The sequence below is a fragment of the Mesoplodon densirostris genome, chromosome 2 (assembly GCF_025265405.1).
Source record: "Mesoplodon densirostris isolate mMesDen1 chromosome 2, mMesDen1 primary haplotype, whole genome shotgun sequence".
Taxonomy (NCBI): domain Eukaryota; kingdom Metazoa; phylum Chordata; class Mammalia; order Artiodactyla; family Ziphiidae; genus Mesoplodon; species Mesoplodon densirostris.
Window position 1 is genome coordinate 23986553 of NC_082662.1, and position 26563 is coordinate 24013115.

General features: G+C 49.5%; 1 protein-coding gene across 8 annotated transcripts in view; it reads left to right on the forward strand.

Annotated features, from left to right (window-relative positions):
- PTPRU (protein tyrosine phosphatase receptor type U) overlaps window positions 1-26563 on the forward strand; it is an 85163-nt gene that overhangs the window by 35830 nt on the left and 22770 nt on the right. For all 8 annotated transcript variants that reach the window (XM_060089320.1, XM_060089324.1, XM_060089325.1 and 5 more), the window contains 7 exons: window positions 4199-4308; window positions 4656-4857; window positions 5212-5314; window positions 7829-8102; window positions 8870-8906; window positions 9689-9827; window positions 16923-17080. In XM_060089320.1, the coding sequence (XP_059945303.1) occupies window positions 4199-4308; window positions 4656-4857; window positions 5212-5314; window positions 7829-8102; window positions 8870-8906; window positions 9689-9827; window positions 16923-17080 (1023 nt within the window). The remainder of the gene's footprint in view (window positions 1-4198; window positions 4309-4655; window positions 4858-5211; window positions 5315-7828; window positions 8103-8869; window positions 8907-9688; window positions 9828-16922; window positions 17081-26563) is intronic.

Below are 26563 nucleotides of genomic sequence, written 5' to 3' on the forward strand. Positions count from 1 at the left end.
GATATCTATTCCCCTGAAGACTTTGGGTTAAGTTGGTATATTTCTTCCTTAATTGTTTGGGAACATTTAGCAGTGAAGTCATTTGGGCCTGGAGTTTTCTTTGTGGCAGGGTTTTTTAATAGTAGTTTTAATTTTCAAAACAGATATTGGAATATTCAGGTTTTCTACTCTTGTATCAGTTTTGGTATACTGCGTTTTTAAGGAGTTTGATCATTTCACCTAAATTGTCAAATTTCTTGCCATAAAGTCGGTTATAGTACTGTCTTCTTATATTTATTGAACATCGGTAGGAGCTATAGCGCTATTCCCTTTTTCATTCCTGATATTGGTAATTTGTGTCTTCTCTCTTATTCTCATGTTTCTCATGGTAAGGGTGTATAAATTTTATTAATCTTTCCAAAGAGCCAACTTTTGGCCTAGTTTATTTTCTTTCTTTCTTTCTTTTTAAAAATTTGTTTATTTTATTTATGTATTTTTGACTGTGTTGGGTCTTCATTGCTGTGCACGGGCTTTCTCTAGTTGCAGTGAGCAGGGGCTACTCTTCATTGCAGTTCACGGGCCTCTCATTGCGGTGGCCTCTCTTGTTGCGGAGCACGGGCTCTAGGCTCACCGGCTCTAGAGTGCAGGCTCAGCAGTTGTGGCACACGGGCTCAGTTGCTTCCACGGCGTGTGGGATCTTCCCGGACCAGGGCTCAAACCTGTGACCCCTGCATTGGCAGGCAGATTCTTAACCACTGTGCCACCAGAGAAGCCCCTAGTTTATTTTCTTTATTGAATATTTTCTATTCTTTATTTCTTTTTTTAAAAAAATACTTTCTTTGGATTTGATCAGCTTTTCTTTTAGCTTTTTGAGATAGAAACTTATTAGATCATTGATTTTGAGCATTTCTTTATTTCTAATATATACATTTAAAGCTATAAATTTCCCTCTAAGCCCTGCTTTAGCTGCATCCCACAGGTTCTGATATATCCTATCTTCAGTATCATTCAGTTTAAAATATTTTCTAATTTCTGTTATGATTTCTTCTTTGACCCAAGAGTTATTTAGAATTACATTGCTTGATTTCTAAGCAATTGGGATTTTTCTAATTATCTTTTTGTTATTGATTTTTAGCTTACTTCCACTATGGTCAGAGTATATACTCTAGTTTTGGTCTTTTGAAATTTGATCCTTGCTTTATGGCCTGACATATGGTTAAATTTTGATAAATGTTCCATATCTACTTGAAAAAAATAGGCGTTCTGTCCTTGTTGGGTGTACTGTTCTACTTATGTCAAGCTAATATTTATTAAGCACTTACTATATGTCAAGCACTATTCTGAATGCTTTTCATGTATTAATGCATATGATCCTCATGACAACCCTATTTGGTTATTTACTATTACCATTCCCATTTTACAGATGAGGGCACATAGCTAGTAGATGGGTAGCAGAGCTGGGTTTCAAACCTGGCCATCTGTTTGAGAGTTGTTTTTCTTAACAGCTACACTCTAATGCCAGCAAAAGCGTTCTCCAGATTGCTGTAAAATCCCAGGTAACCCCAAGCTCCTTGGTTAATGGTTTTTTGTTTTGTTTTGTTTTTTGCTTCCTCGCACATGCAGTTTTCTGTTCTGCACAGCAGCATCCCAGATATAAAATTCAACTCCTTCCTTGATTTCCAGAAAACCCCACTCACCTGAGGCAATGGGTATCCTCTGTGCCCTGCACTGATGCGCTGAGGATTTGCTGGGGATGGGAGTGAGGACTAGAGGCGTTTACCCTGAATCATTGCAAATGTAGGAAAGGAAAAACTTAACTTTTTTCTTCTACTCATCTTAGGTTCATTGGTTGGGGCCTTGTAAATTAGACGGAGAAAAGACAGATTAACAAGAGAAAAATAAACAGGAGTTTATGTTTATTTTTATTTATTTATTTTATTAAAAAGTTTTAAATTGAGGTATAATTGATTTACAATATTGTGTTAGTTTCAGGTGTACAGCAAAGTGATTCAGATATAAGATATATATATATTCATATACTTATTTTTTTGGATTATTTTCCATTCTAGGAAATAGTAGTTTATGAACACATGCATCACCCATAACAGGGGAATGCTCAGTGATTAGTAACTCAAAGGGATGGTGAGAACTTGGACTTATATAGTGTCCTAACAAAAGAACAATGAATTTTTAGAGAAGTGACAAGACAAAGGAAAAGGACTTTGAGCTTCTAGGGGCAGCAAATTAGGGTAAGTCAAATATATGGGGAAACTAATGGTAGTCTGTAAAGTTTGTTAGGTAGATTTCTCCAGGCTGATAAGGGTCTAGTTTTCTCAGTGATTAACTTCTCTCCTTCCTGGCAGAGAGGGGAAGGGGACACCTTTACAAATTTATGTCCTACTTTTAGGCAAATAGGCGGAGGGCAGAGAATTTTTTCTCATGTATGCTCCTACATTGCCTTCTCAATTCAGCTCAAAATAATCCTTATACCAAGTGGCATATTTTGGGTAGCATATACTGATACCCTTATTAAGTAACCTCAAACTGAATATCAGACTGCTCCATTCTTAAAATCTGTTGACCTTTCCCCTCACCCCCTGCTAGGTACGTTGTTGTGGCTGCTTTACACCCCCTCCCCCAACCCTGGCCAGGCCTCACTTGGGTTACTTGGTTTTCTTTCTTCTTTCTCTGTCCCTCTTCTCCCCCTCCCTCTGATAACTGCTCATTATTTAATATTTTTTACTTTTCACTGAATTACTAGTATCATACTTACGGGAAGTGTGCTTATCTTAAGTGGTCAGCTCAAAGCATACGCAAAGATGGCACACATCAGGATAACCACACCCAGACCAAGAAAAAGCATTACCAGCAGCCCAGAAGCCCCCCTTTATGCACCTTCCCCCTCACAACCTTCCAAAGGTAGGCATTATCCTGACCTGTAATGCCACAGATTAATTTCTGCTTGGTTTTGAACATTGCATCAGTGGAATCATACAGTGTGTACTCTTTTTATGACTGGCTTCTTTCTCTCAGCTTTATGCTTGAGAGATTCAGCCATGTTGTGTGTACAGTTCTAGAGAATTCATTCTCAATGCTGAATGGTCCATTATGTGAATATGCCACATTTATTTTTCTTATTTACTATTGTTGGGCATTTGGGTTGTTTTCAACTATTTTAAATTGTGCTGCAAATAAAATTCTTGTAGATTCTTTTTTTTTTTTTTTTGGTAGATATATACATTTCTGATGGGTTTATGCCTAGGAGTAGAACGGCTAGGTTATAGGATATGTGTTCATAATAAGTAGATACATCCAGTTTTCCCAAGTGGTTGTATCAGTTTATGCTCCCACTAGCAGTGTGTGAAAATTTCGGTTGCTCTGCATCCTCACCAACACTTGGAATTGTCTTTTTCCTTTTATCATTTTGGTGGGTGGGTAGTGGTGTTGCCTTGTTAACTGTTCATTTTAACACAAGGCACTTGAGCTGTCCCTGATTGTTATCTGGGTTTCTGCTTTCCTCTATCTTAGGAGTTCAGCTTCCCCACAATGGCTTATCAAGGTGTTTTCCCAAACAAATGCCGTTCTCTTCCTAGAAGAAATTCCTTGAGCCTGCTGTTAAGATGATACCTTAAAACAAAACAAAACAAAAACAAAACCATACCTGAAAGGGCTTCTGCTGAAATGTTGACAGTATTTATCTCTGGGTGATGGAATTGTAGGTGCCATTAATTTTCTTTATGCCTATTTTGATTTTCTACATTGAACATATTGTTTGTGTAATTGGTAATTTTTAGACAAGAAAACAGCTCCACCCATAATCCTGCCACTCTAATGCGGTTGTTTTCATTTTTCTGGCAAATGTTTATATTTTCTGAAAACCACTCAACTGGAACAAAATAGGAGCATTCATTCTTCTCTGCCAAATGCATCCTGCACAGTGATGAAAGTGCCAGCTGCCCTTTTCGAGTACTCAGGCGTAGACTGAACCATATGAGAGTGCTGATATTTATTTGCCTTGGGGCTTTATGTACATCACATCATTTAATTCTGGTGAGGGAGGTGTTATTATCATCCCCATTTCACAGATGAGGAAGCTGAGGCTCAGAGAGGCTGAGTGGTCCAAGCATTCCAGCTAGGAAATAGCAAAGCTGGAATCTGAACTCAGCTATCTTGTTCCGAAGCTTGCTTTCCCCTGCCCCATGTCGCCTTTCCCTTGCAGTGCCTGGTGGGATTGCGGCTGAGTCCCTGACCTTCACTCCACTGGAGGACATGATCTTCCTCAAGTGGGAGGAGCCCCAGGAGCCCAATGGCCTCATCACTCAGTATGAGGTGGGTTTGGACCCTATTACAACTGGGGCCCCTGGTGGAAGGTGGGCCCACAGGTTGGAGAGGGAAGTGTATGGGGCGGAGGAACAGAGGTGATCATCGGGATTCCTTCCACTATGGCTGGGGTCTGTGCCCCATGTGTTATGGGGACAGGGGCCCTGAAGGCAGAAGAGAGAGGCGAAGGTGCCCAGAGGCCTGGACTAAGGGGCATCCACGGTCCCCCCACCAAGCTTCTCCCCTTTGCCCAACCTTATCCCTAGCTCACCTGAACCATGATGGGTGGGAGGCTACGGGACTAGTGATGCCCTTCCCCATCCCTGTGCCCGCCTACCTGCCCATCCTGCCCCCAGATCAGCTACCAGAGCATCGAGTCATCAGACCCGGCGGTGAATGTGCCGGGCCCACGGCGTACCATCTCCAAGCTCCGCAATGAGACCTACCACGTCTTCTCCAACCTGCACCCGGGCACCACCTACCTGTTCTCCGTGCGGGCCCGCACGGGCAAAGGCTTTGGCCAGGCGGCGCTCACTGAGATCACCACCAACATCTCAGGTGAGCCCCGCCTGACCCGCCCTGGCCCCTTTGGAGGAGGCACAGAGTCTCAGGGTTCCATGGGTAGGGGGTGAAGCTTCCTGGGGGTGGTGATGGAGGGCTCCTGCTGAGATAAACGTACCATTTAGAGGTTGAGGCCAGGGGTCAGGGAAGATTAAATCAGAGGAGTCTAGAGACTACGATCGGTGGAATCCAAGGGCTGAGGTCAGGGGTCAGGGAAGCTCAGGTCAGAGGGAACAAGGAGGCGAAGGCTGAAGGGGAAGAGATCTGAGGACAGGGGTCAAGGATGCTGGAGGCCTGACCTTCCTGGTCCAGTGGCCAGGCTCTGTGCTTATGTCCTGTCCCCTTCCCCAGCTCCTAGCTTTGATTATGCCGACATGCCGTCGCCGCTGGGCGAGTCTGAGAACACCATCACCGTGCTGCTGAGGCCGGCGCAGGGCCGTGGGGCGCCCATCAGGTGGGGATGCCTGCACGGAGGGGCGGGGGGTCAGGGCCATAGGGAAGAGGCCCCTCCTCTGACCCAGAGTCCCCACCCAGGCCAGCTCACCCTTGTCCTTCCTCAGTCTCGCACTAAGGGTTCAGAGTGTCAGGAGGAGGACATTCTGTGATCCTGGGCAGGCAGGATGCCTGCAGTCACTCCCCTCTGAGGCTGCGGGGTGCCTGGTGGTGACTGTCACGAGATCTCTGGACAACATCCAGCCTGGAGAGGGGACTGTGCAGGCCTCTCCAGAGGGCCTCCTTCTGACACCTTGGAGAAGTGAACTCTGGGGGCCTTATTTTTCCCAACATTTTCCCTGGAGGATCCCATCCAGGGAGACACAGAGATGGGCTTTCTGGAAGGCTAGTGCAGCTAGCCAGATGGGGCCATCTCTCTGGAGTGGCCAAGAGCTTGGTCTCCCCATTTCTTTGCAGAGAAAGCTGATGCCACAGTGGCTGTTTCTATTGGGGGGAAGGTGCTGGAGACAAGATGTGTGTGTGTGTGTGTGTGTGTATGTGTGTGTGTGCATGTGTGGTGAAGACACGTGATGTGTGTGTGATGTGTGAGTGTGTATGTGAAAGAGAGTGAGCGTGTTTGTGGAATGTGTGCACATACTTCCTGTCAGCCAGACATCGTGTTACAGGCTTTAGCTGCATGAGTCATGTTATCCTCGTGGCAGCCTGTGGAGTGGGTATTAGTACCCTTACTTTACACATCAGGAAACAGGCTCAGAGAGCCTGAATAATGAGCCCCCATGGCCACAGAAGCCAGGTTGGAAGCTTCCAGGTTTGGAAGGCAGGTTTGTCTGCAAAGCCTGTACCTTTCCTTGAAGTCACAGAGCCTCCCTGCCCCTCTGGTCCACCCCCTCCTACCATAAAGTTTCATGCACTGGGAGAGGGTGACAGCCTGCATTTGGGCATGGGAGGGTCCTCTTAAGCCCCCCAAGAAGGCAGTGGGTTTCCCAGGTGCCCTTGACACCCCCTCATTTCCTCACTCCTCCCCCCTTCCACTCTTTTCTCCTGCTTTGGCTCCCCTGTATTTGCCACTGCAAAGCCTGCCCTGGGCTGATTCCCAGACCCCAGGAAAAAGTCTGGGCATCTCAGGGGCATTTGGCGTTTTGCAGGAGCCTCAGGGCCCTGTTGCCTCTGAATCTGGGAGGAGTTGGGAAACCAGCATCACCTTCTCCTTTCCTTTTCCCTTGGGGGATCCTGTGAGCAGGCCTGGTCAGCGTCTCTCAGGGATGATGATGGCAAGGCTGGGTCTGGGCGAGGGGTGGACCATGTGAGGGGGAGGGGCCTGATGGCTGTGCAACCTTGGGCATGTCCCTTCACCCCTCTGAGCCTCCCTTAGGTGTATCACGGGGATCATCCCAGATCAAGATGTGCTTCGTTCATGGCTAATGATGATTATCATCTCCTGGTGGGACTTTGGGCCAGGAGAGGCCTCACATCAGCCTGGGAAATGGAGGGTTGAGAAGGGCCTGGGCTGGTTAGTGATGGAATGAACCTGTCTGGCCCAAATCCCAGGGTGCTGGGGTGATTCCCTCCCAACTTGGAAGCTCAAAAGAAACAGCTGGAGAGCAAGGAAAAGGCATTTCTACTTTGCCAGAGTGCAGGCTGTCAGTATGGGGTATCCCATGCCAAGACGTGACCGAGGCTGGGACTGGAAATATTTAAATTTGTCAGCATTCATTTATTTACTCTTGGCCTTGTTCCACTGAGGATGTGGAGGAGTTCACAGCAAGGCCATTCAGTAAAGTGATGAAAATAAATAGAAACACACAAGTCGGGATCAGGAGACACAAATCAGAGGGAATACAGCCCAGGGAACACAAATCAGCCATCAGGACTGGGAGATGGCACGCTCAGAGTTGCAGTCTCGAGGCTGCCTCCGGGTTGGGAGGGTACTCGAGATGTAGGGTTAGTGTGACCTCGTTTGCCTGCTAAGTGACCGGCTCCCCCACTGGAGGGCAGTTCCAGGAAGCCTACATCCCCCAAGTGCCCAGCACAGGGCTCATGTCTGAGCTTAGTAAACACTTTCTGGATGAGTGAATGCATCATGTCTTACTCGAATTTATCGTGGCCTAGAGGGACCTGTCGGGAACCTGGCTGGAGCCTGAGGCTTGGGGTTCCCAGGCCCTGGAGGACTCATTGAGGAGTCAGGGTGGGGCTTTAGGGCTTGGTTCCCTTAAGCAGGGCTCACATTCTTTCAGCCTTAGTTACAGTAATAACAGCTGACAGGCACTGGCTGCTTGCTAAACTTGCCTCCTTCCTCACCTCTACCTTATGTAACAGTCCTGTAATCACTCCCATTTTACAGAGGAGGAAACTGAGGCCCAGGGAGCTTAAGTGACTTGCCCAGCTAGTAAGAGGCAGAGCTGAGATGAGAGCCCTCTCCTGGGCCTGACCCCAAAGCCCACACCCTTAGCCACCGGACGGCTCTCCCTGTTGTCTGGCAACCGTGACCACTGCGCTTTCCCCTCCCCATGGCCAGTGTGTACCAGGTTATCGTGGAGGAGGAGCGGCCACGGAGACTCCGGCGGGAGCCAGGCGGCCAGGACTGCTTCCCAGTGCCTCTGACCTTCGATGCGGCGCTGGCCCGAGGCCTGGTGCACTACTTCGGGGCCGAACTGGCGGCCAGCAGTCTGCCTGAGGCCATGCCCTTCACCGTGGGTGACAACCATACCTATCGTGGCTTCTGGAACCCACCGCTTGAGCCCAGGAAGGCCTACCTCATCTACTTCCAGGCAACAAGCCACCTGAAGGGGGTGAGGGGCCGGCCGGGGTGGTGGCGGGGACGGCTGGGGGGCAGGATTGGCGACACCTTGGAGCAGGCTGCTACAGAGGCCAGAGACCCACCCCCACCAGGCCCTACCCCCGTCCTGATGAGCCTTGCCCTCCGATAGCTCCTCCCACTCCCAGCCCCGCCCACTCACCTGAGCCCCGCCCTCCTAACCCCAGCCAGTTTCTCTCCAGCAGTACCCCCTTCCTGAACCATTTTTCCCCAGACTCTTTTCTATCCAAGCTCCCAGCCTGGTCCCTGCTGCCCCCTGAGGCCCTGGTCTTCTATCTCAGGCTCCTCTCTCTCCAGAGGGAGTCCATCTCAGGTTCCCACTTCACCAGACCTTGAGGAGGCCTGGGAGCCGCCTCCTCCCTGAAGCCCCGCCCTTCTCCAGGCTCCTCCCTCCTCGGATCGCTCCTTCCCAGGTTGCCCCCCTCCTAAGCAGACCCCTGGATCTAGGCCCCACCCTCATTTCTGAGTGCCTCCCCCAACCAGCCCTCTTCCCATGCTGTTTCTTTCTGTTTCCACTCATCTCATCCCCCTTTCCTAAGGCATTACCCTATTGCGGGCTCCTTCCCTCTGGGCCCCTCCCTCCCTGGTTCCCCCCAGGCCCTCTTGCCAGGTGGGGTGTCTTTAGTAACAGTCCACGCCAAAAAAGCCCTGACCAGGCCCAAGACACGCTGTCTACGATTCCCTCTGGGGAGGGTCAGGTCTTGGCTTCAGCGGTGCTGAGACCCCCATCTGTGCCTCCAGGAGACCCGGCTGAATTGCATCCGCATTGCCAGGAAGGGTAAGTCCCCCTGGGTTCAGTCCTTCAGTAGCGGGTTTCTTACTTGCTGGGCTCTGGGGAGGTGGACCCCGGGTCCCCAGGCCTGTGGGAGCAGAGGAGGGTGGTCCGGCAGGCTTGGGGGTCAGGAAACATTTCCCTTTCTTGCTCCCTATGTGCCCCACCTCAAGGGCTCCTTCTTCCAGACTGGGCAGTGGGGACAAACCCTCATCCTGCCATGGTCACAGAAGGGGCCTTGGCAGGGGCCTGGAGGAGGGGGAGCCATTATGGTCGGGCCACGGGGGTGGTGGGTACTGGACACTGAGGTCTGTATCTGCCCCTTTCCTGTGGTGGGGAGAAGTGGGGACAGCATGGACCCTGTGGTGTAGGGATTGTCCCTGCTCCCACATGGGGAATGTGGTTGGTTCCCCATCCTGAGATGCCCTAACCATGCCCTGGGTACATAATTCTCTCCCCCCATTGCCTCCCAGGAGGGCAAAAGGGTGGGGTCTGAAGGCCCCACACATCCTCCATCTCCCGTCCACTGAAGGATGGGGAGGATTTGAGGAAGAGTGAAGGGAGCTAATATCCCTGATAGGGGCACAGGGCACGTAAAGCCTCTGACACGGGAATGCAGAAGGTGTGAGGGATGATGAGGAGATAGGTTTGATTGAAAGGCGGGACACGTGCTGAGGGTGAGGGGCAGATGTCTTTGTGTACCTGTTTGTGCAGCCGGGTTTATTCCTTGGGGCTTAAGGTGGTCCTCATCTCCCCTTTGATCCTTTGTTCTGCTTTGTTCTTCCCAGCTGCCTGCAAGGAAAGCAAACAGCCCCTGGAGGTGTCCCAGAAGTCGGAGGAGATGGGGCTCATCCTGGGCATCTGTGCAGGGGGACTTGCTGTCCTCATCCTCCTCCTGGGGGCCATTATCATTATCATCCGAAAGGGGTGAGTGAGGCCGGTGCCCTGGCCCACCCGAGGCTTCTCTCCGTCAGAGGCCTGGTGAGCAGAGAGGAGGCTGGGGGCTGGTCAGGCAGTCGCCTGGCCGGTGTGTGGAGGGCTGCCAGCCTGGGCATCAGGCCTGTAGATGGACCCAAGCCGGGTGGGGTGAAGCCCGAGACTCTGCAAATGGAGCTGCCTTAGAGTGGCTTGGCTGGAGCCCACTTCTGGCTGGTGCCAGGTGCCACTGTCCAGGCAAGGGCACTCACTGCCGGCTGCCAAGGAGCCGTGCTGGGAGTGGGCACCACCCTCCTGTGCCTGCTGGGCTGTTCTGATGGGGATGGCGTGGAGGTAACCTGACTTCGAACCCTCAGCCCCCCGAAGGTCTTCTGCTCTCTTGTCTGCCCTAACCACGAGGTTGTGGTGTTGATCCTGAGGTGGGGGCAGGGCTCACTCCACTTCAAAGCAAGGACCCTCTGCGCTTCCCAGGCCCCACCTTTTCTTGGGCTCAGCTTGCCCTGGACTCTGTTACTGTTGATCCCTGAGGAGTCCTCCTGGGACCATGACTCAGAGGAGACCTCCTTCCTGCCCGTGCCATCTCCTGGGCCTCAAAGGTCCAGTCCTTGTGTTTGTGAGGGATGCATTTTCCCAGTGCATGTTGCAGTGGGCAGAGTGAATCCCAGCATATCTTAGAATCCAGAATTTACCATTTTGGAGTTTTAGAAATCCAGGATTGGAGATTCTGAGAATCTCAGAATTTAGAATTATAGAGGCTCAGAGCCCAGAAACTGAGAGCTGCCATGTAGCTCAAGGACGTCTAGTCTAGTGGTTTTCCAGTCTTTCAAAAGCAGCAGAACCCATCTTCAAAACACCAAATAAACCTCTCCTGGGAGCTCAGTATATGGAGCAGCTGAAGGCTGAGCCTCGGGTTGGAGCCAAGTAGGGACTTCTGAGACCCCTTTGCTCTCCCTCCCCACCCCACTGCATTCCCCACCAGGCAGCCCCGGGACACTGTGGTCCAAGCCCCTTAATTGAGGGATGGCGATGCTGAGGCCCAGAAGGGGCATGGACCTGCCCAAGGTCACCCAGGGAGCCAGAGGCAGAGCCTGCTCCACCCTCTCCCCGCCTGGGCTCTGGCTTCTGTAGCTCTTGCTGCTGCCAGGCTGGGCACACATGGGTGTGTTGGCTCTGGGTCTCTGGGTTGCCAGGAGGAGATAAGCAGGATCCAGGGAGATGAGGGAGAACTGGCCAGGGCCCCCTTGCCTGAGGCCAGGCAACGATAGGAGAAAAACTCTCCTAGAGCGTCTGGGGGTGGGGCATGCCACCGCTGGGGTGGCGTGGGGGTGTCCAGTCCAGAGTGCTGGGCTCTGATTTTTCCCTTCCTGTAGTCCCTGTACAGATTCCTGAGACAAAATATTTTAAACTATCATTTAATGAATATTACTCTGTGCCAGGAGTTCTATACACATCAGCCATTAGAACAGGAGTTATTGAGCACCTACTGTGTACGAAGCACTGTTCTGGGACTCAGAATACATCAGAGTATTTTTCTTTCTTGGATCCTGGCCCACGAAGCAGGTCTAAGTCCCTTAGACAGGTCAGGAAACTATCATTAAGCGACTTGCCCATGTCACTTGGCTAAGTGGCAGGTCCTGAGTGAACCCAGGCCTGACTGCAAAGCCCATCCTCCTCACGGCTGGGCACGTGAAGGGCCTCACCACAACTGGCACACAGTAGGTTCCTGTAAGTGGCAAGGCCCTGGGGGCTGGGTAGTGGTGCAGATAGAGAGGGCTGTAAGGGAGGGGTCAGATCTTGGGGGTTGCAGGTGGTATTTGAGGCTCTAGAAATTTACCCTCAAGGGAAGATTGGCAAAGTAGGGGATGTTACCCACTCCTGCAAAGAGAGTGCTAGGCCCAGGAGAGGATGGGTCAGAGATGCTGCCAGAGCCTCACTAGGAAACCCTCCACTTTATGCAGCTGCTACTGGGAGCCTCTAGGATCCACCCCACCCCCCACCCCCCTGCCCCTCCTTAGGTCCTCTAAAAGCCATTCGGTCCCATTCTGTAGCACCTCACTGCATCCCCTGAATCCTGCCCGGCCTTCAGGGCCCACTGTGCTCCTAAGGGCTCCCCTAGTCTGCATTGTGGGGTGCCATGGGACAGAGCAGCTCTGGCAGGGATGGGGGTGTTCAGGTCAACCGGGGGACAGGTGTAATGGACAGATTAGGAGGTTGCGGAGGGAGGGCAGCTCCCAGTTAGCCCCCGTGCACCCTGGTCCGCCCTGCGGACAGTGAGGCTGGATGCACCTGCCCTGGGGAACTCCGGGGTGCCCCTGGCCAGTTGGATCCCTTGGCTCTGCTTCCAGAGACCCTCCCCACTTCCCTTTGCAGCCCTCCCCGCCCCGGCCCCCCCAACCCTGGCACTTCATTCACATGCTTGCAGCGCTTTGCTCAGTATTTCTCTTCCCTGCTGGACTGAGAGCTGCATGGGGGTGGAGGAAGTTCTGTCTTGTTGGCTGTGTGTCCCCAGTGTCTGGCCCAGGGGATTTGGGTCCTCCCGAACTGCCCCCGCCAACCCAGCAGGAGGAGGGGGCAGGGAAGGGCTGAGCGCGTGCTTGCCGTGGGGGGATTATTATTAACCTCACTTGTTTAGAGGAGGAAATGGAAGCTCATAAAGGTGGAGTTCTTTTATTTATTTTTCCTCATTTATTGATTACTCAATTCAATAAAATATCTAGGGAATATAATGTGCTGGGCACTGTCCTGGGCCTTGGGGATCCAGTGGTGGGCAAAAGCGACCAAGATGCTGTCCTCTTGTGCTTTGTGGTTATAAGTGGGGGGCCTGACATTAAACTAGAAAAAGCACAAATGCGTAATTACAAATTGTGAAAAGACCAGGGTGTCGGGGTGGGGGGCAGAGAGAGGGTAAAGGGGGACATAATGTAGTTGGTGACTGTGGGGGACCCCTTAGGGAAGGCTCTTTTAAAGTCATGATATTTCAGCTGATACCAGAAGAACGCTACTCCTTCAGCCCCTCCCCCCTCCCCTCAGGGCCTCTGTGACCAGCTCAGGGCCGTGGACCCTCCCTCTGTCCCTGGGGTGGGTGACATGCTGTGTGACCTCTGAGCCAATCTCCTGCCCTGGCTGGGCCTCAGCCTTCCCCTCCCCTCTCCTTCCCTTCCCTCCCCCACTGATGGGTGACGTGGGGCAGGTGAGTGGAGGACCCTGGAGTGGGCCTGGACGGGCCGCAGGGGGAGCTGGCTCTGGGGGCAGGGTCCTGGGCCTGCTCTGGACTCTCGCTGACCCCCAAGAGCCCCAGGCAGACCGTGACTCTCCGGGACCGGCTTCCCCACCTGGGAGCTGGGAAGCAGACCTGCCCCCCCTCCTCGCTGCTGGTGCCTGGCGGTCAGGTCAGGGCTCTTGACCCCCTGTGCTCTGAGTGCCCGTGAGGGGGTGATCTGGCTCCTTTCATGGACCCCACACCCAGGAGCAGTCTGGGTGGATGATGAGGCCGCAGTGTCCCCTGCCCCGGCCACTTGTTCCCTCCCAGGCACAGGTGCGTGCAGAGGGCTGTCCCATCAGGGGCAGAGGGGCCTGCAGGGGTGGGCGGCACGGGGACCGCAGTGGGGACTGTCTGCAGGGGAGAGTGCGGCAGTTACCTTGAGTGTGTGAGTGGGGGTGTCCGTGTGTGTGAGCGCAGGCGTCTGTGTGTGAGCGTGTGTTTGTGAATGTGTGTTTGTATATGTACCTGTGTGTGTCAGTGTGTGTGTTTGAATACATGTGTACGAGTGTCTGCATGTGTGTAAATATCTGTGTTTGTAAGTGCATGAGTGTGTCATTGTGTTTCTATGTATGAGCGTGTGTATCCAGATGAGTGTGTCTGCATATGTGAGCGTGCAGTGCATTTCTCTTAGTGAACGCATGTGTGTATGACTGTGTGTGAAAGCTCTGCTTCCCTCCAGGCCCTTTCCCCACCTCCTTCTCACTCCAGCAGTGGGCTTGGGGAAGGTTCTAGAAGGGACCTTGGGTCCTGGTCCTCAGAGACTGAGCCCGGCCAGCCCTTGGGTCAAGGAAGGCCCTTCTGACCTGTCGGTCCCCGGCCAACCCCGTCCCCGGCACGGAAAGCACCAAGCCCCTCCCTGCTGGGGGTGCTGCCCTGGGCCCAGCCTGGGGAAGGACCGCGGCCCACCTGTGCTGTTCTCTTTGCACGCTGCCAGGAGAGACCACTATGCCTACTCCTACTACCCGTAAGTAGCTCACCTGCCTCAGAGCCCCGCCCCTCCTGGGGAGCCCCTGCCCCCACCCCGGCCTGGCCTGGCATCAGCCCCTCCTCCACGGCCACCCTGTCTCTGAGCTTCCCTCCTCTGCTCTGTCTCTCCTCTCGCTGTCGTCCTCCTGCGTGGAGGTTACAAGGGCTGGCTTTGTGGTCAGGGTCTCAGGTTCAGACCTGGCTCTGCTGAGCCACCCCGGGCAAGTCACTCGACCTCCCTGAGCCTCTGTGTCCTCTCGCCCCTGAGGCAGCCCCTTGTGTCTTGAGCCACTCCTGCTGGGTGGGACCTCCTGACATCAGACCGCAGTCCGCATCTAGGAAGGTCCTCACCCGGGTTCCGCTCTGGATCCACAGCTCTGTGCGCATGTGTGGGGGGCAGACAGATGGCAGCTCTCCACATGGTGCACCCAGCTCCCAGGGTGCCACCAGTCCTTCTCCAGCTGGTGACCCCAGCTCCTCAGACCCACCATTTCCTGGGCACCTCCCCTGGGCTCAGTTCTTCACACAGAATTCACACAACAACCCTGAGAAGAGGCACCGTGATCACCCCATTTTACTGATGAGGAAACTGAGGCTCAGGGAGGTTAAGGGACTCCTCAGAGGCCACAGGACGGGCAGAGCTGGGGTTACAACCCAGGCCCCGTCAGACTCCATGGTCTGTCTATGCTGCTCTGTTTGCTGCCTCTGTGATCGCTGACCCTGCAAGCCTTCCAGAACATTCCCCTTACCTGTACTTGTCCCCTCCTTGCACAGCAGGCTCAGGTGGCCCTGGGCCAGCCCAGAGGATAGTGGTCTCTCACCTCCTCCCTGGACCCTCTTCTTGCATTGAAGTCACCCACCGTCACACTGGCTTTTCCAGCAACCACACCCCTGTCAACTCATGTGGAGCCTCCAGCTCGGCTTTTCCAGGAGCTGCTGACAAGGCAGCTCGCCCTCCCTCTCTACTTTGCAGCTAATTTTGAACCTAAATGCAGAACTTTTCCAAGTGTCCATGTTACGTGGCATCTGCTTGATCTCACCCTGAGATCGGCTGGAAGCCTCAGTGCGAGGTGTCCCTCCTGGCTGTGTCTGTGGCTCTGGATGGTTGGTGTTTCAGGTTCTTCTTCCAAGTGGACCAGGAGGCCTGGGTGGGAACAGAGCCCTGGGGTACACCACTGCAGACCTTCTAGGCCAGTATCCATGGTGACAGGTCCTCCTTGGGCACCATTGTTCAGCCAGTTTGATGGGCTGTCCTCTGTCTTCCCTGTGGTTGCTGGTGTCTGACCTGTCCCTCCCTCCCTCTGTCTCCTTCCCTCTCTCTCTCTCTCCTTGTCATTGTCCCTTTACTCTCCTCCTCCTGTGTCAGTCCTCTTGCCCCTCCTCACCTCCCTTCCTCCTCCACCGTCTCTCTTATGTTGATGGTCAAGGTCACAGCCACAGAGGCTTCTTCTCACTTGCCCCCAAAGGGGTCTTTGGCTCTGCCCTGGGCCACAGTAAGGGTGATGCCCAGAGCCCGCGGGTGGGGCTGGGAGCAGGAGGCCTGGGCCTGCTGAGCCATCTCTTGTCCAGACTGGGAAGGCCGCACCCACCGCAGTGCACGGCAGCAGTGGTCCCCAGTGTGGACACAGAGCCATCTTAGCACAGGAAGGACGTCGAGGTCCTGGCAGGAGGGGCGTCCAGAGGTCATCTTGTCCCCCTTGGGCCCCAGGCGGCTCTTGAGCCAGGAGGGGCTGAGTGGAGTTTGCCTGTTTGTCTGGGGGATCCCTGCACTGGCCTCTTCATCTCCATGGATGACCAGCGTCCCTGAGCCCACATGACCCGGAAGTCCTCTCTCAGGTCTGCCCCACACCCTGCATGCTGTAGGGCCTAGAGGTGAACGGCTCTCTCGTCTCGAGCCCCCCCTGTGATTGGGCCCTGGCTCTTCTCCAGTCTCAGCGCAGGTCCCGAGTCCTTTCCCTTTGCCCGTTGCTCAGCCCCTCGGTCTTGGAGCTGTGGCCCTTGCCTCCCCACCCCGTTCTCCCTCCCACTTTCCTCCGAGTTCCCTGGGGTCACAAACTGCCATCCTCATCTGTAAAGCTGGGCTGCAGGCCTGGACTGTGTGTGGCCCCTGCCCAGGGGCTCTCCAGAAGCTCTGCCCTCTCGGGAGGGACCGGAGCCTCTCGCCTTCTCTCTCTGCTGCTTCCGGTGGCTGGATGGACTGGTGGGAAGTGACGGGAATAGGGACCCTGTGTGGATTTCTTTATAAGTCTGGTGTGGCCTGTGGTGCAACCATCCTGGGGGTTCTGGGTGGGTAAGAAGAAGACATGGTTGGAGTCATTCTGTGCCCAGTGAAAACTTATGAGACTGACGGAGTACTAGCCAGACTCTTTGCCATGAAGGAGTGTAGTCCAACCCCACTGCAGGAGGAAGAGTTCCCAGGGCAGCTGTGTGGTGAGGACGGAGGAAGGAAGGTTACCTATGGGGCTTGCTGGGGCTGGAGCTGGAGCTGGGGCAGGCATCTCCCTTGTTTGGGGTGCAGTGACTGTCTGCTGTGACACCAAAATAGTCAACCGGAGTGACTTTCCTCCCCTTTCCTGAGCCCTCGGGGCCAGTGAGAGTTAGGAGGCAGATCCCAGCCTGAGGCCACTGCTGTTCCATCCCTTGCTGTCAGCAAAGGTCCCCAGGACAGGGACCCTGCCCAGTCCCTCTTGGGGGAGGCATCAGCTCACTGGGTCTGGTGGGCAAAGGATGGAGGCAGAGCCCCCTCAGCACCCAGAGATGCTTCTAGACGGGCTCCTGGCCTCAAGGCCCCCCATCAACCTCTGGCTGCTGTCCTGCCCAGCTGAGCACCCATGTCTCCCATCAACCCTCCTCTGCAGGAAGCCAGTGAACATGACCAAGGCCACGGTCAACTACCGCCAGGAGAAGACCCACATGATGAGTGCCGTGGACCGGAGCTTCACAGACCAGAGCACCTTGCAGGAGGATGAGCGGCTGGGCCTCTCCTTCATGGACGGCCATGGCTACAGCCCCCGGGGTGAGTGCCCGGCCCTTCCTCGTGGCCCCCAGGCACTCCTCCCCCAGACTTGTGAGCCAACAGCCCAGAACCCCACATCAGATGATTCTGTAACACCCCGAACCAACAGTACTAAGCATCCTGCTGGGTACCAGCACCAGCCCTGGGAATACAGAGAAGGCACAGGTATTATCTTTGTACTGGAGGAGCTTTAGGAAAATTGAGGACTTAGATTCATCTAAGAGGAGTGCGAGTTCACAGTTTAATTGTGGGAAGAGTTCTGGGGACTTAGAGGAGGGAGCGCTGCTGTGGGATCAGAGCAGTCTCTTTCTTGCTGTGTGAGATGAAGTGCTTGGGAGTCAGACCTCAGTTTGCATCTCAGATCCCCTTAGGTGCCTGACCTGGGGCAAGTGGCTTAATCTCTCTGGATGTCTGCTTTCTCATGTATAAAGTGAGGATAAAGATCATCTCTGCTGGTAGGGCTGCTGGAAGACTAAATAAGAGAATGTGTGTACATCATTTAGTGCTGTACCTGGCCTGCAGGGAGAGTATAGTGAGTCAGCTGTATATGCTAGGAGCTTGTCATAAATTGCTTTTTATTCTACTTAGTGCTGATTTGTACAAAAAATAACATTTATGAAAATCATAAAGTCATAATAATACACCAAACACCGGTGAACCCCGCTAGTGAACTTGAACGTCATCTGGGTGCCCCTTCCATATCCCCTACCTCCCTCTTACATGTAAATATTCCCCTGAAATTTATGTTTATAACTTTCTCACCTTTTTGGGAGTAATTTTACCATATGTGCATGTGTCCCCAAACAGTGCATTATATAATTTTGCTCATTTTCGAGCTTGATAGAAATGAAATTGCTCTCTAGTTTTCAACACAACACCATGTTTCCAATATTTACCCAGGTGGATGTTTTGCTGTAGTTCATTTATTTTCTCTGATGTATAGCTTTCCGCTGTATGACTATATCACAATTTATTTCTTCATTCTGACATCCGTGGGCATTTGATTTGTTCCTAGTTTTCTTTCTTATTTTATTTTATTTTTTTTTTGTGGTACGCTGGCCTCTCACTGCTGTGGCCTCTCCCGTTGGGGAGCACAGGCTCCGGACACGCAGGCTCAGCGGCCATGGCTCATGGGCCTAGCCGCTCCGCGGCATGTGGGATCTTCTCGAACCAGGGCACAAACCCGTGTCCCCTGCATCGGCAGGCAGACTCTCAACCACTGCGCCACCAGGGAAGCCCCCTAGTTTTCTTGTTATTACAAACGAGGCTGCTGTGAACATTCTTAAATGAATCTCCAGATGCACCTGCACAGCAGATTCTGGAAGTAGAACTGCTGGATTATAAAGTATGTGCTTGTTCTGCTTTATAAGACAGTGTCAAATTGTTTTCCAAAGTGTCTTTGCCTGTGTTCACTCCTAGCAGCAGGGTGTAAGTTTCCATTGCTCCACATCAAGATCAAAATTTGCCAGGCTTCTTCACTTTTGTCAAACTAGTTTGTGTAAGATGGTAATTCTCTATAGTCTTAATTTACATTTCTCTGATTACTAGTGAGGTTGAATATATTTGCAAATCATCATTGGCCATTCAGGTTTCTTCTTCCATAAAATGCCTGTTCATGTCTTTTACCTAATTTTCTGTTCGGTTTTCTGTTGCTATCTTAGTGGTTTTTAGGAGTTCTTTATATATTTGGGATGGGACTCATTTGTCCCTTATGAATTGCAAATATCTTCTCCCAATTTGTGGCTCATCTTTGCACGTTATTTATAGTATCTTTGGAGGAACAGATTTTTATTTCAATTCAGTCATCAATCTATTCCTTTTTGATTTCTATTTTTTGTGCTTGCTTAAAGAATTCTTCCTTATGCAAGGTCGTAAGATATTTTTTACTTTTTTCTAAAACTTTTAATATTTTGCATTTCACATTTAAATCTTTATCCATCTGTAGTTAATTTTTATATGTGATATGAAAAAAAAATTAAGGATTTTATTTTTTCTATAGGGAAAACCAACTGTCCCAGCATCAGGTATTATAGTTCATATTTTCACCACTGATTTGTAGTGCCACCCTTATCATATATCACATTCCCATACATATATGGATTGTGTTTTGGCTCCCTATTCTCTTTCATCAGCTGGTTTGGTGATGCCTGTACCAATAGCAAACTACTTATCTAGGTCTTGATTTTTTGACACATCAAGCCCTCCCAACTTAGTTCTTCATCAAGGGTGTCTTGGCTCTATTTGCACTCATACTCTTTCTTACAGATTTTAGAATCATCTTTTCAATTTCCTTGGAAAACTTTGTTGGGTGAATTTGCTTTGAATCTTTGGATCAGTTTTCATTTTGTAAAACTGAAACTCTGTATCCATTAAACGCCCCCTTCCCTACCTTCTCAGCCCTTGGCAACCACCATTCTACTTTCTGTCTCTATGACTTTGATTACTGTATCTCATATTAAGTGGAATCATACGGTACTTGTCTTTAGGGACTGGCTTATTTCCATTAGCATAATGTACTCAAGGTTCATCCATGTTGTAGCATCTTTCAGAATTGCCTTTGTTTTCTTAAGTGTTTTTTAAAATTGATTTTTAAAAAATATTTTATTTATTTATTTAAACATTTTTGGCCACGCCGCACAGCATGTGGGATCTTTAGTCCCCCAACCAGGGATCGAATCTGTACCCCCTGCAGTGGAAGCACAGAGTCCTAACCACTGGACCGCCGGGGAATTCCCAGAATTGCCTTTCTTTTTAAGGCGGAATAATATTTCATTGTATGTATACACATACTTTTCTTATCCATTTGTCTGTTGATGGACACTTGGATTGCTTCCATGTTTTAGCTCTTGTGTATAATGCTACTATGAACATGGGTGTATACAAATATCTCTTTGGCGCCCTGCTTTTAATACTTTTGGGTATATACCCAGAAATGGAATTGCTGGATCATATAGTAGTTCTATTTCTAATTTTTTGAGGAACTGCCATACTGTTTTCCACAGTGGATGCACCATTTTACATTCCCACCAATGGTGTACAAGTGTTCCAGTTTTCCCCACATCCTTGCCAACACTTGTTTTCTGTTCAAGACAGCTTTTTTTATAGCAGCCATTGTAATGGATGTGAGATGGTATCTCATAGTTTTTTTTTTTTTTTTTTTTTTTTGTGGTACGCGGACCTCTCACTGTTGTGGCCTCTCCCGTTGCGGAGCACAGGCTCCGGACACGCAGGCTCAGCGGCCATGGCTCACGGGCCCAGCCACTCCGTGGCACGTGGGATCTTCCCGGACCGGGGCACGAACCCGTGTCCCCCGCATCGGCAGGCGGACTCTCAACCACTGCGCCACCAGGGCAGCCCTTCATAGTTCTGATTTGCATTTCCCTAATGCTGAGTGATGTGATGTTGGGCATCTTTTCCTGTGTTTATTGGCCATTTGTGGATTTTAGTTGGAGAATTTTTGAATTGGGTTCTTTGTCCTTTTGTTGTTGAGTTTTAGGAGTTCTGTATATATTCTGGATATTAATCCTTATCAGATGAACAATTTACAAATATTTTATCTCGTAGTGTGGGTTGCCTTTTTACTCTGCAGATAGTGTCTTTTTTTTTTTTTTATTTTTTTATTTTTTTGCGGTACGCGGGCCTCTCACTGCTGTGGCCTCTCCCGTTGCGGAGCACAGGCTCCGGACACGCAGGCTCCGCGGCCATGGCTCACGGGCCCAGCCACTCCACGGCATGTGGGATCTTCCGGGATCGGGGCACGAACCCGTGTCCCCTGCATCGGCAGGCGGACTCTCAACCACTGCGCCACCAGGGCAGCCCTTCATAGTTCTGATTTGCATTTCCCTAATGCTGAGTGATGTGATGTTGGGCATCTTTTCCTGTGTTTATTGGCCATTTGTGGATTTTAGCTGGAGAATTTTTGAATTGGGTTCTTTGTCCTTTTGTTGTTGAGTTTTAGGAGTTCTGTATATATTCTGGATATTAATCCTTATCAGATGAACAATTTACAAATATTTTATCTCGTAGTGTGGGTTGCCTTTTTACTCTGCAGATAGTGTCTTTTTTTTTTTTTTTTTTTTTTTTTTTTTTGCGGTATGCGGACCTCTCACTGTTGTGGCCTCTCCCGTTGCGGAGCACAGGCTCCGGACACACAGGCTCCGCGGCCATGGCTCACGGGCCCAGCCGCTCCATGGCATGTGGGATCTTCCGGGATCGGGGCACGAACCCGTGTCCCCTGCATCGGCAGGCGGACTCTCAACCACTGCGCCACCAGGGAAGCCCAGATAGTGTCTTTTGATGAACAAACGTCTACATGTTGTTGGAATCCGTTTTGTCTTTTTTTCTCTTTTGTTGCTTATGCCTTTGGTGTCATAGCCCAGAAATCCTTGCCAAATCTGATGTCATGAAACTTTTCATAAACTCTCTTTTTTTATTGAAGTATAGTTGGTTTAGTTTCAGGTATATAATATAGTGATTTGATATTTTTATAGATTATACACCATACAAAGTTATTACAATATTGTTAACTAGATTCCCTCTGCTGTATATTATATCCCTGTGACTACTTTATTTTATCACTGGTAGTTTGTACCTCTTAATCCTCTGCCTCTGTTTTGCCCATCCTCCCACCCCTCTCCTCTTGGGCAACCACTGATTTGTTCTTCGTATCTGTGAGTCTGTTTCTGTTTTGTGATATTTGTCTATTTGTTTGGCTTTTTAGATTCTACACACAAGTGAAAACATATAATATTTGTCTTTCTCTGTCTGATTTATTTCAACAAGCATAATACTCTCCAGGTCCATCCATGTTGTCACAAATGGCAAGATTATATAGATATAGATATAGATATAGATATAGATATAGATATATATGTATGTATACCACATCTTCTTTATTTATTCTTCTGTCATTGGACATTTAGGTTGCTTCCATATCTTGGCTATTATAAATAGTGCTGCAAAGAACACTGAGGTGCATATCTCTTTTTGAACTAGTGTTTTCATTTTCTTTGGGTAAATATTCAGAAGTGGAATTGTTGGGTCATACGGTAGTTCTATTTTAAAGTTTTTGAAGAACCTCTGCACTGTTTCCTATAGTGACTACACCAATTTACATTCCTACCAACAGTGCAGGAGGCTTCCCTTTTCTCCACATCCTCACCAACATTTGTTATTTCTTGCCTTTTTGAGGATGGCCATTCTGATGGGTGTGAGATGATAGCTCACTGTGGTTTTGATTTGCATTTCCCTGATGATTAGTGATGTTGAACATCTTTTCATGTGCCTGTTGGCCATCTGCATGTCTTCTTTGGAAAAATGCCTAAGGCTTTAAGGCATTTTGAGTTTATTTTTAAATATGGTATGAGAAAATGGTCTAGTTTCATTATTTTACTTGTAGTTGTCCAGTTTTCCCAGTACCACTTGTTGAAGAGACTGTCTTTTCCCCATTGTATATTCTTGCCTCTTTGTCATAGATTAATAGACCATATGTATGTAGGTTTATTTCTGGACTCTTTATTCTGTTCCATTGATCTATATGTCTGCTTTTGTGCCAGTACCATACTGTAGCTTTGTAGTATAGTTTGAAGTCAGGGTGCTTGATACCTCCAGCTTTGTTCTTCTTTCTCAAGATTGCTTTGGCTATTCAGGGTCTAAGCTTTCTGATTAATTCTAATTTGTCTGTAGAATCATTTAGATTTCCTGAGTACAAAGGATCTGTGAATATTGACAGTTCTGTTTCTTATTTCTCATTTCTTATCCTTTTTTTCCTTATCTTTCTGCATGCCACTGGCTGGAACCTCAAATGGAAGTGGTTATAGCAGAAATCATTGTCTTGTTTTCCTGGTTTTAAAAGAAATGCTTCTAACATTAAAACAGTGAGAATGAAGTTTGCCATAGGTTTTTGGAAGAAATGTCTTATCAGATGAACAAAATTCCTTTCAGTTTTTAGTTTGCTAAGAGATTTTATTTTAAATGGGCATTAAACTTAGCAAATGCTTTTTTTCTGAATTTACTATGATGCCATATTTTTTTCCTTTAGTTTGTTAGTGAGGTGAGTGACATTTTTAGATTTTCTAATGTTAAAATAACCTTCAATTCCTGGGGTAAATTCAACTTGGTCATCATACATAAATTTTTTAAATGAATTATTGGATTCAGTATAATTATAATATTGTTCAAGATTCTAAAGTTGTATTCCTGAGTGTGATTGGCCTATAATTTTTCTTTTTTTATACTGTCTTTGTCTGGTTTCTGGTATCAAGATTCTGTTTGTATTATAAAATGCATTGAGGTCTCTTCTCTTTTTTCCTTATCATGGGAGATTGGAGTAATTGACTCCTTGAAAGTTTGGTGGAATTCACCCGTGAAACAATCTTTTTTTGTTGTTTTCTTTATGGAAACATTTTAAACTTTTAATTCAATCTATTTAAAGGAGTAAAGGACTATTCAAGCTTTCTGTTTTTTTCAAGACACTTTTAGTAAGTTATATTTGTCTAGGAATGTGTCCATTTCATTTATGTTTTCAAATTCATTGACATGCATTTATGCATCACATTCTCTTTGTGACCTCCCTCATTAAATTTACACACACGGTAGTAGCTGTTATCAACCCTTCATCTTACAAATGAGGAAACAGAGACCCAGAGAGGAGAATCACTTGTCCAGATCAAGCAGAAGGTGGCAGAGTCAGGATTTAAATTCAGGTCTTTCTGAATTGCAAATTGCTGTTTCTGCTGTATCATGCTGGGCCTAGAGGACCGGGTAGGATTTGGACCAGCAGAGATGAGAAGAAAAAGGCAAATGTGCATGAAGAACAGCATGTGTAAATGCATGGAGGTGGGCACAGAGGACGACATGGAGAGGTTTGCTTGGGCTGAAAACTCAAGTGGGTGCTGGGGAGAGTGGGAGGTGAAGGTGGTGTGGGCACATGCCTTGCTGCTGAATCTTATGGAGAGATGCGGTGAGGCAGGAAACATGGGTTCTGCTCCCAAGGAACTCACTGACTAGTTGGGGAGATGAGATTGACCCAGGGAAGTCCACACTAGGCTAATTGTCGGGGGGTAGTGGGGACAGTTAGTGCTGCCATAGTCTTGAGAAGATACACCTTTGGGCAGGGAAGGTCAGGGTTTCGGCTGAGATGGATAAGATTTGACTGATGGTGAGGAGGGCGTGGGCACTGAAGGCAGGGTGCAGGGCACGGGGAAGGTGTGACGGCTGGGAAGCTCAAGGTGTGTTCAGGAGACTGGAGCTCAGTCTCAAGGCTTCTCTCTCTTTATGCCCCATGCTGGTCTAGCCGCCACTTCCTTCTTTTCTTTCCAAACAGTGGAGGCCAGAGTTTTGTGGTTTAGAACAGAAAGCCATGTTGATTTTGATGTATCCTCAATATGGAAGTTTTAAATGGGGACTTCCCATGCTGAGTAAATGTTGAGCTGGGATGTTCCCAAGATGTTGGAATGTGCCCCTGTCGTCTCTGATCTTGGCTATGAAAACGCTCAAACCCTCTGGGCCCTTGTCCATCTGGAGCTCTTGACCTGGGTGGGAACCAGTGGGTTCCGGCCAAATGGTTTGTCAAATAAGTGCCCCTTACTTGACACCACAAATGCCCCTTTATCAGGGAGGCGAAAACAGAGAAAGACAACAGGATCCCAGAGTCAGTTGGGCCTGGGTTTGAATCCTGATGCTTCTACTTAAGGAGCAGGTAACTTAACCCTTCTGGGCCTCAGTTTCCTTGTTTAATAGGGGGGATAACAATAGCACCTACTTTATAGGGATATTCTAAGGATTGAATGACTTAAGAATCATGCTAGGCATATGAAAGCACTCAGTACGTTAGATATTGTTAGCTATTATTACAGACTGTGTTTCTTTAAAGTTATTTGCTAATTGCAGATAGTGAAGGAAAAATATAATATGCTGCTAGATTGTACCGGTGGCCTGTCTTCATCTGAGGGTGGATGGGAATCGGGGAAAGTGCCCATCTTTGAGGAAAGTCTGAGGATCTCTGTTTTCAAATAAAGAAACTGAGGTCCAGAGAAGTCAAGTGGCTTGAGTCAGAATTCAAATTCAGGCTTCTCCTGTGCTCTGCAACAAGAGAGGCCACGACAGTGAGAGGCCCGCGCACCGTGATGAAGAGCGGCCCCCGCTCGCCACAACTAGAGAAAGCCCTCGCACAGAAACGAAGACCCAACACAGCCAAAAATAAAAATTAATAAATTAAAAGAAGGCTCAACATTAAAAAAAAAAAGTCAGGCTTCTCTGACTCCACACCCAGTGTTCTTTCCTCTGGGCCTCAGCCCTCCCCGCAAAACATCCGCTGTCCAGTGGTTACTCTCCAAAATTGTCCGACAATCATAATGGAGCTGGAGAGAGCCTGGGAGAGCCCCTGAGTGGTGACCTTGAAGCTGATGGCTGGCTCTTACCTTCCTTCCTCTTTTCCTCCCTTTCAGGGGCTTCCAGCTGTTGGCAAGCTGGTTCTTAGGGTATGTGTGTGTATGGGAGAGGCGCGGCGGTGGGGGGTGGGGAGTGTGTGTGTGTGTGTGTGTGTGTGTGTGTGTGTGTGTGTATGAGTGTGAGTGAAATCCCATGGTAATTCATGGGTGAGAAGAGTAAGGACCTGTCTTCTCTGGGCCCCAGGAAATGGAGGATCTTCTTGGCAGCATAATTGTTCATCATCCTTTGTCTTCTGGTGGTCTTATTTGTAGAACATCTTGTGTTGCTCTTGGGCTCAGCTGGAAGCCGCCCAGCTTTGGCTCTGGCTTCCTGTCTGGACCCCGAGCAAGTGGGATTTTTGGCTTGTCTTCACCCATTGCAAGATGATTCCATGCCTACTCGTGAGGCTGTATCAGGGCTTCCAACCCTTCAAGATCTCTGGGATGAGCTGTTGGATTCTGCACCCGGAGAGCTCTCTATGGAGCTGTTGGCATGGTTTCCACGAAGAACACTTAGGACTCCTTCATTTCTGAGTTCCTTGAGCCAGCAGAAATCTTTTTTTCTTCAAACCTTTGTGCTTGTCTTGTGTGTTTGTGGTAGATGGTCTTTAGAATTGTCAGGTCCTGGACCAAGATTCTACAGTGGAGAAGGACCAAGACAGAAAGGCCACCTCTTTTCAAACAGCTGCCCTGGCTTTCTGGGACTCCAGAGGTTCCTCCCTTTCCTGGAAGCTCCTAATCATGTCAACAGCTCCATCTGCAGGTGCTCATGTGCCAGGCACTGGGCTGGGTGCTTTATACACATTATCTTATTGAATATTTACATCATCATCTTGGAGAGTAACAGTTTTAATCTTCATTTGTCATATGAAAAGGGAAATTTCTGGAGAGTAATTCACATCCCCAAGGTCACATGCAGAGTTGGGATTTGATCTGAGGCCTGTCTGACTCCAGAGCATGTCTCTTAATCACCATATTACATTGTGTTCCCCTGAGGATGTTTCATGAAACAAGCTTTCCGTGGTGAAAGAGGTGAAACATTGCTATTTTCCTC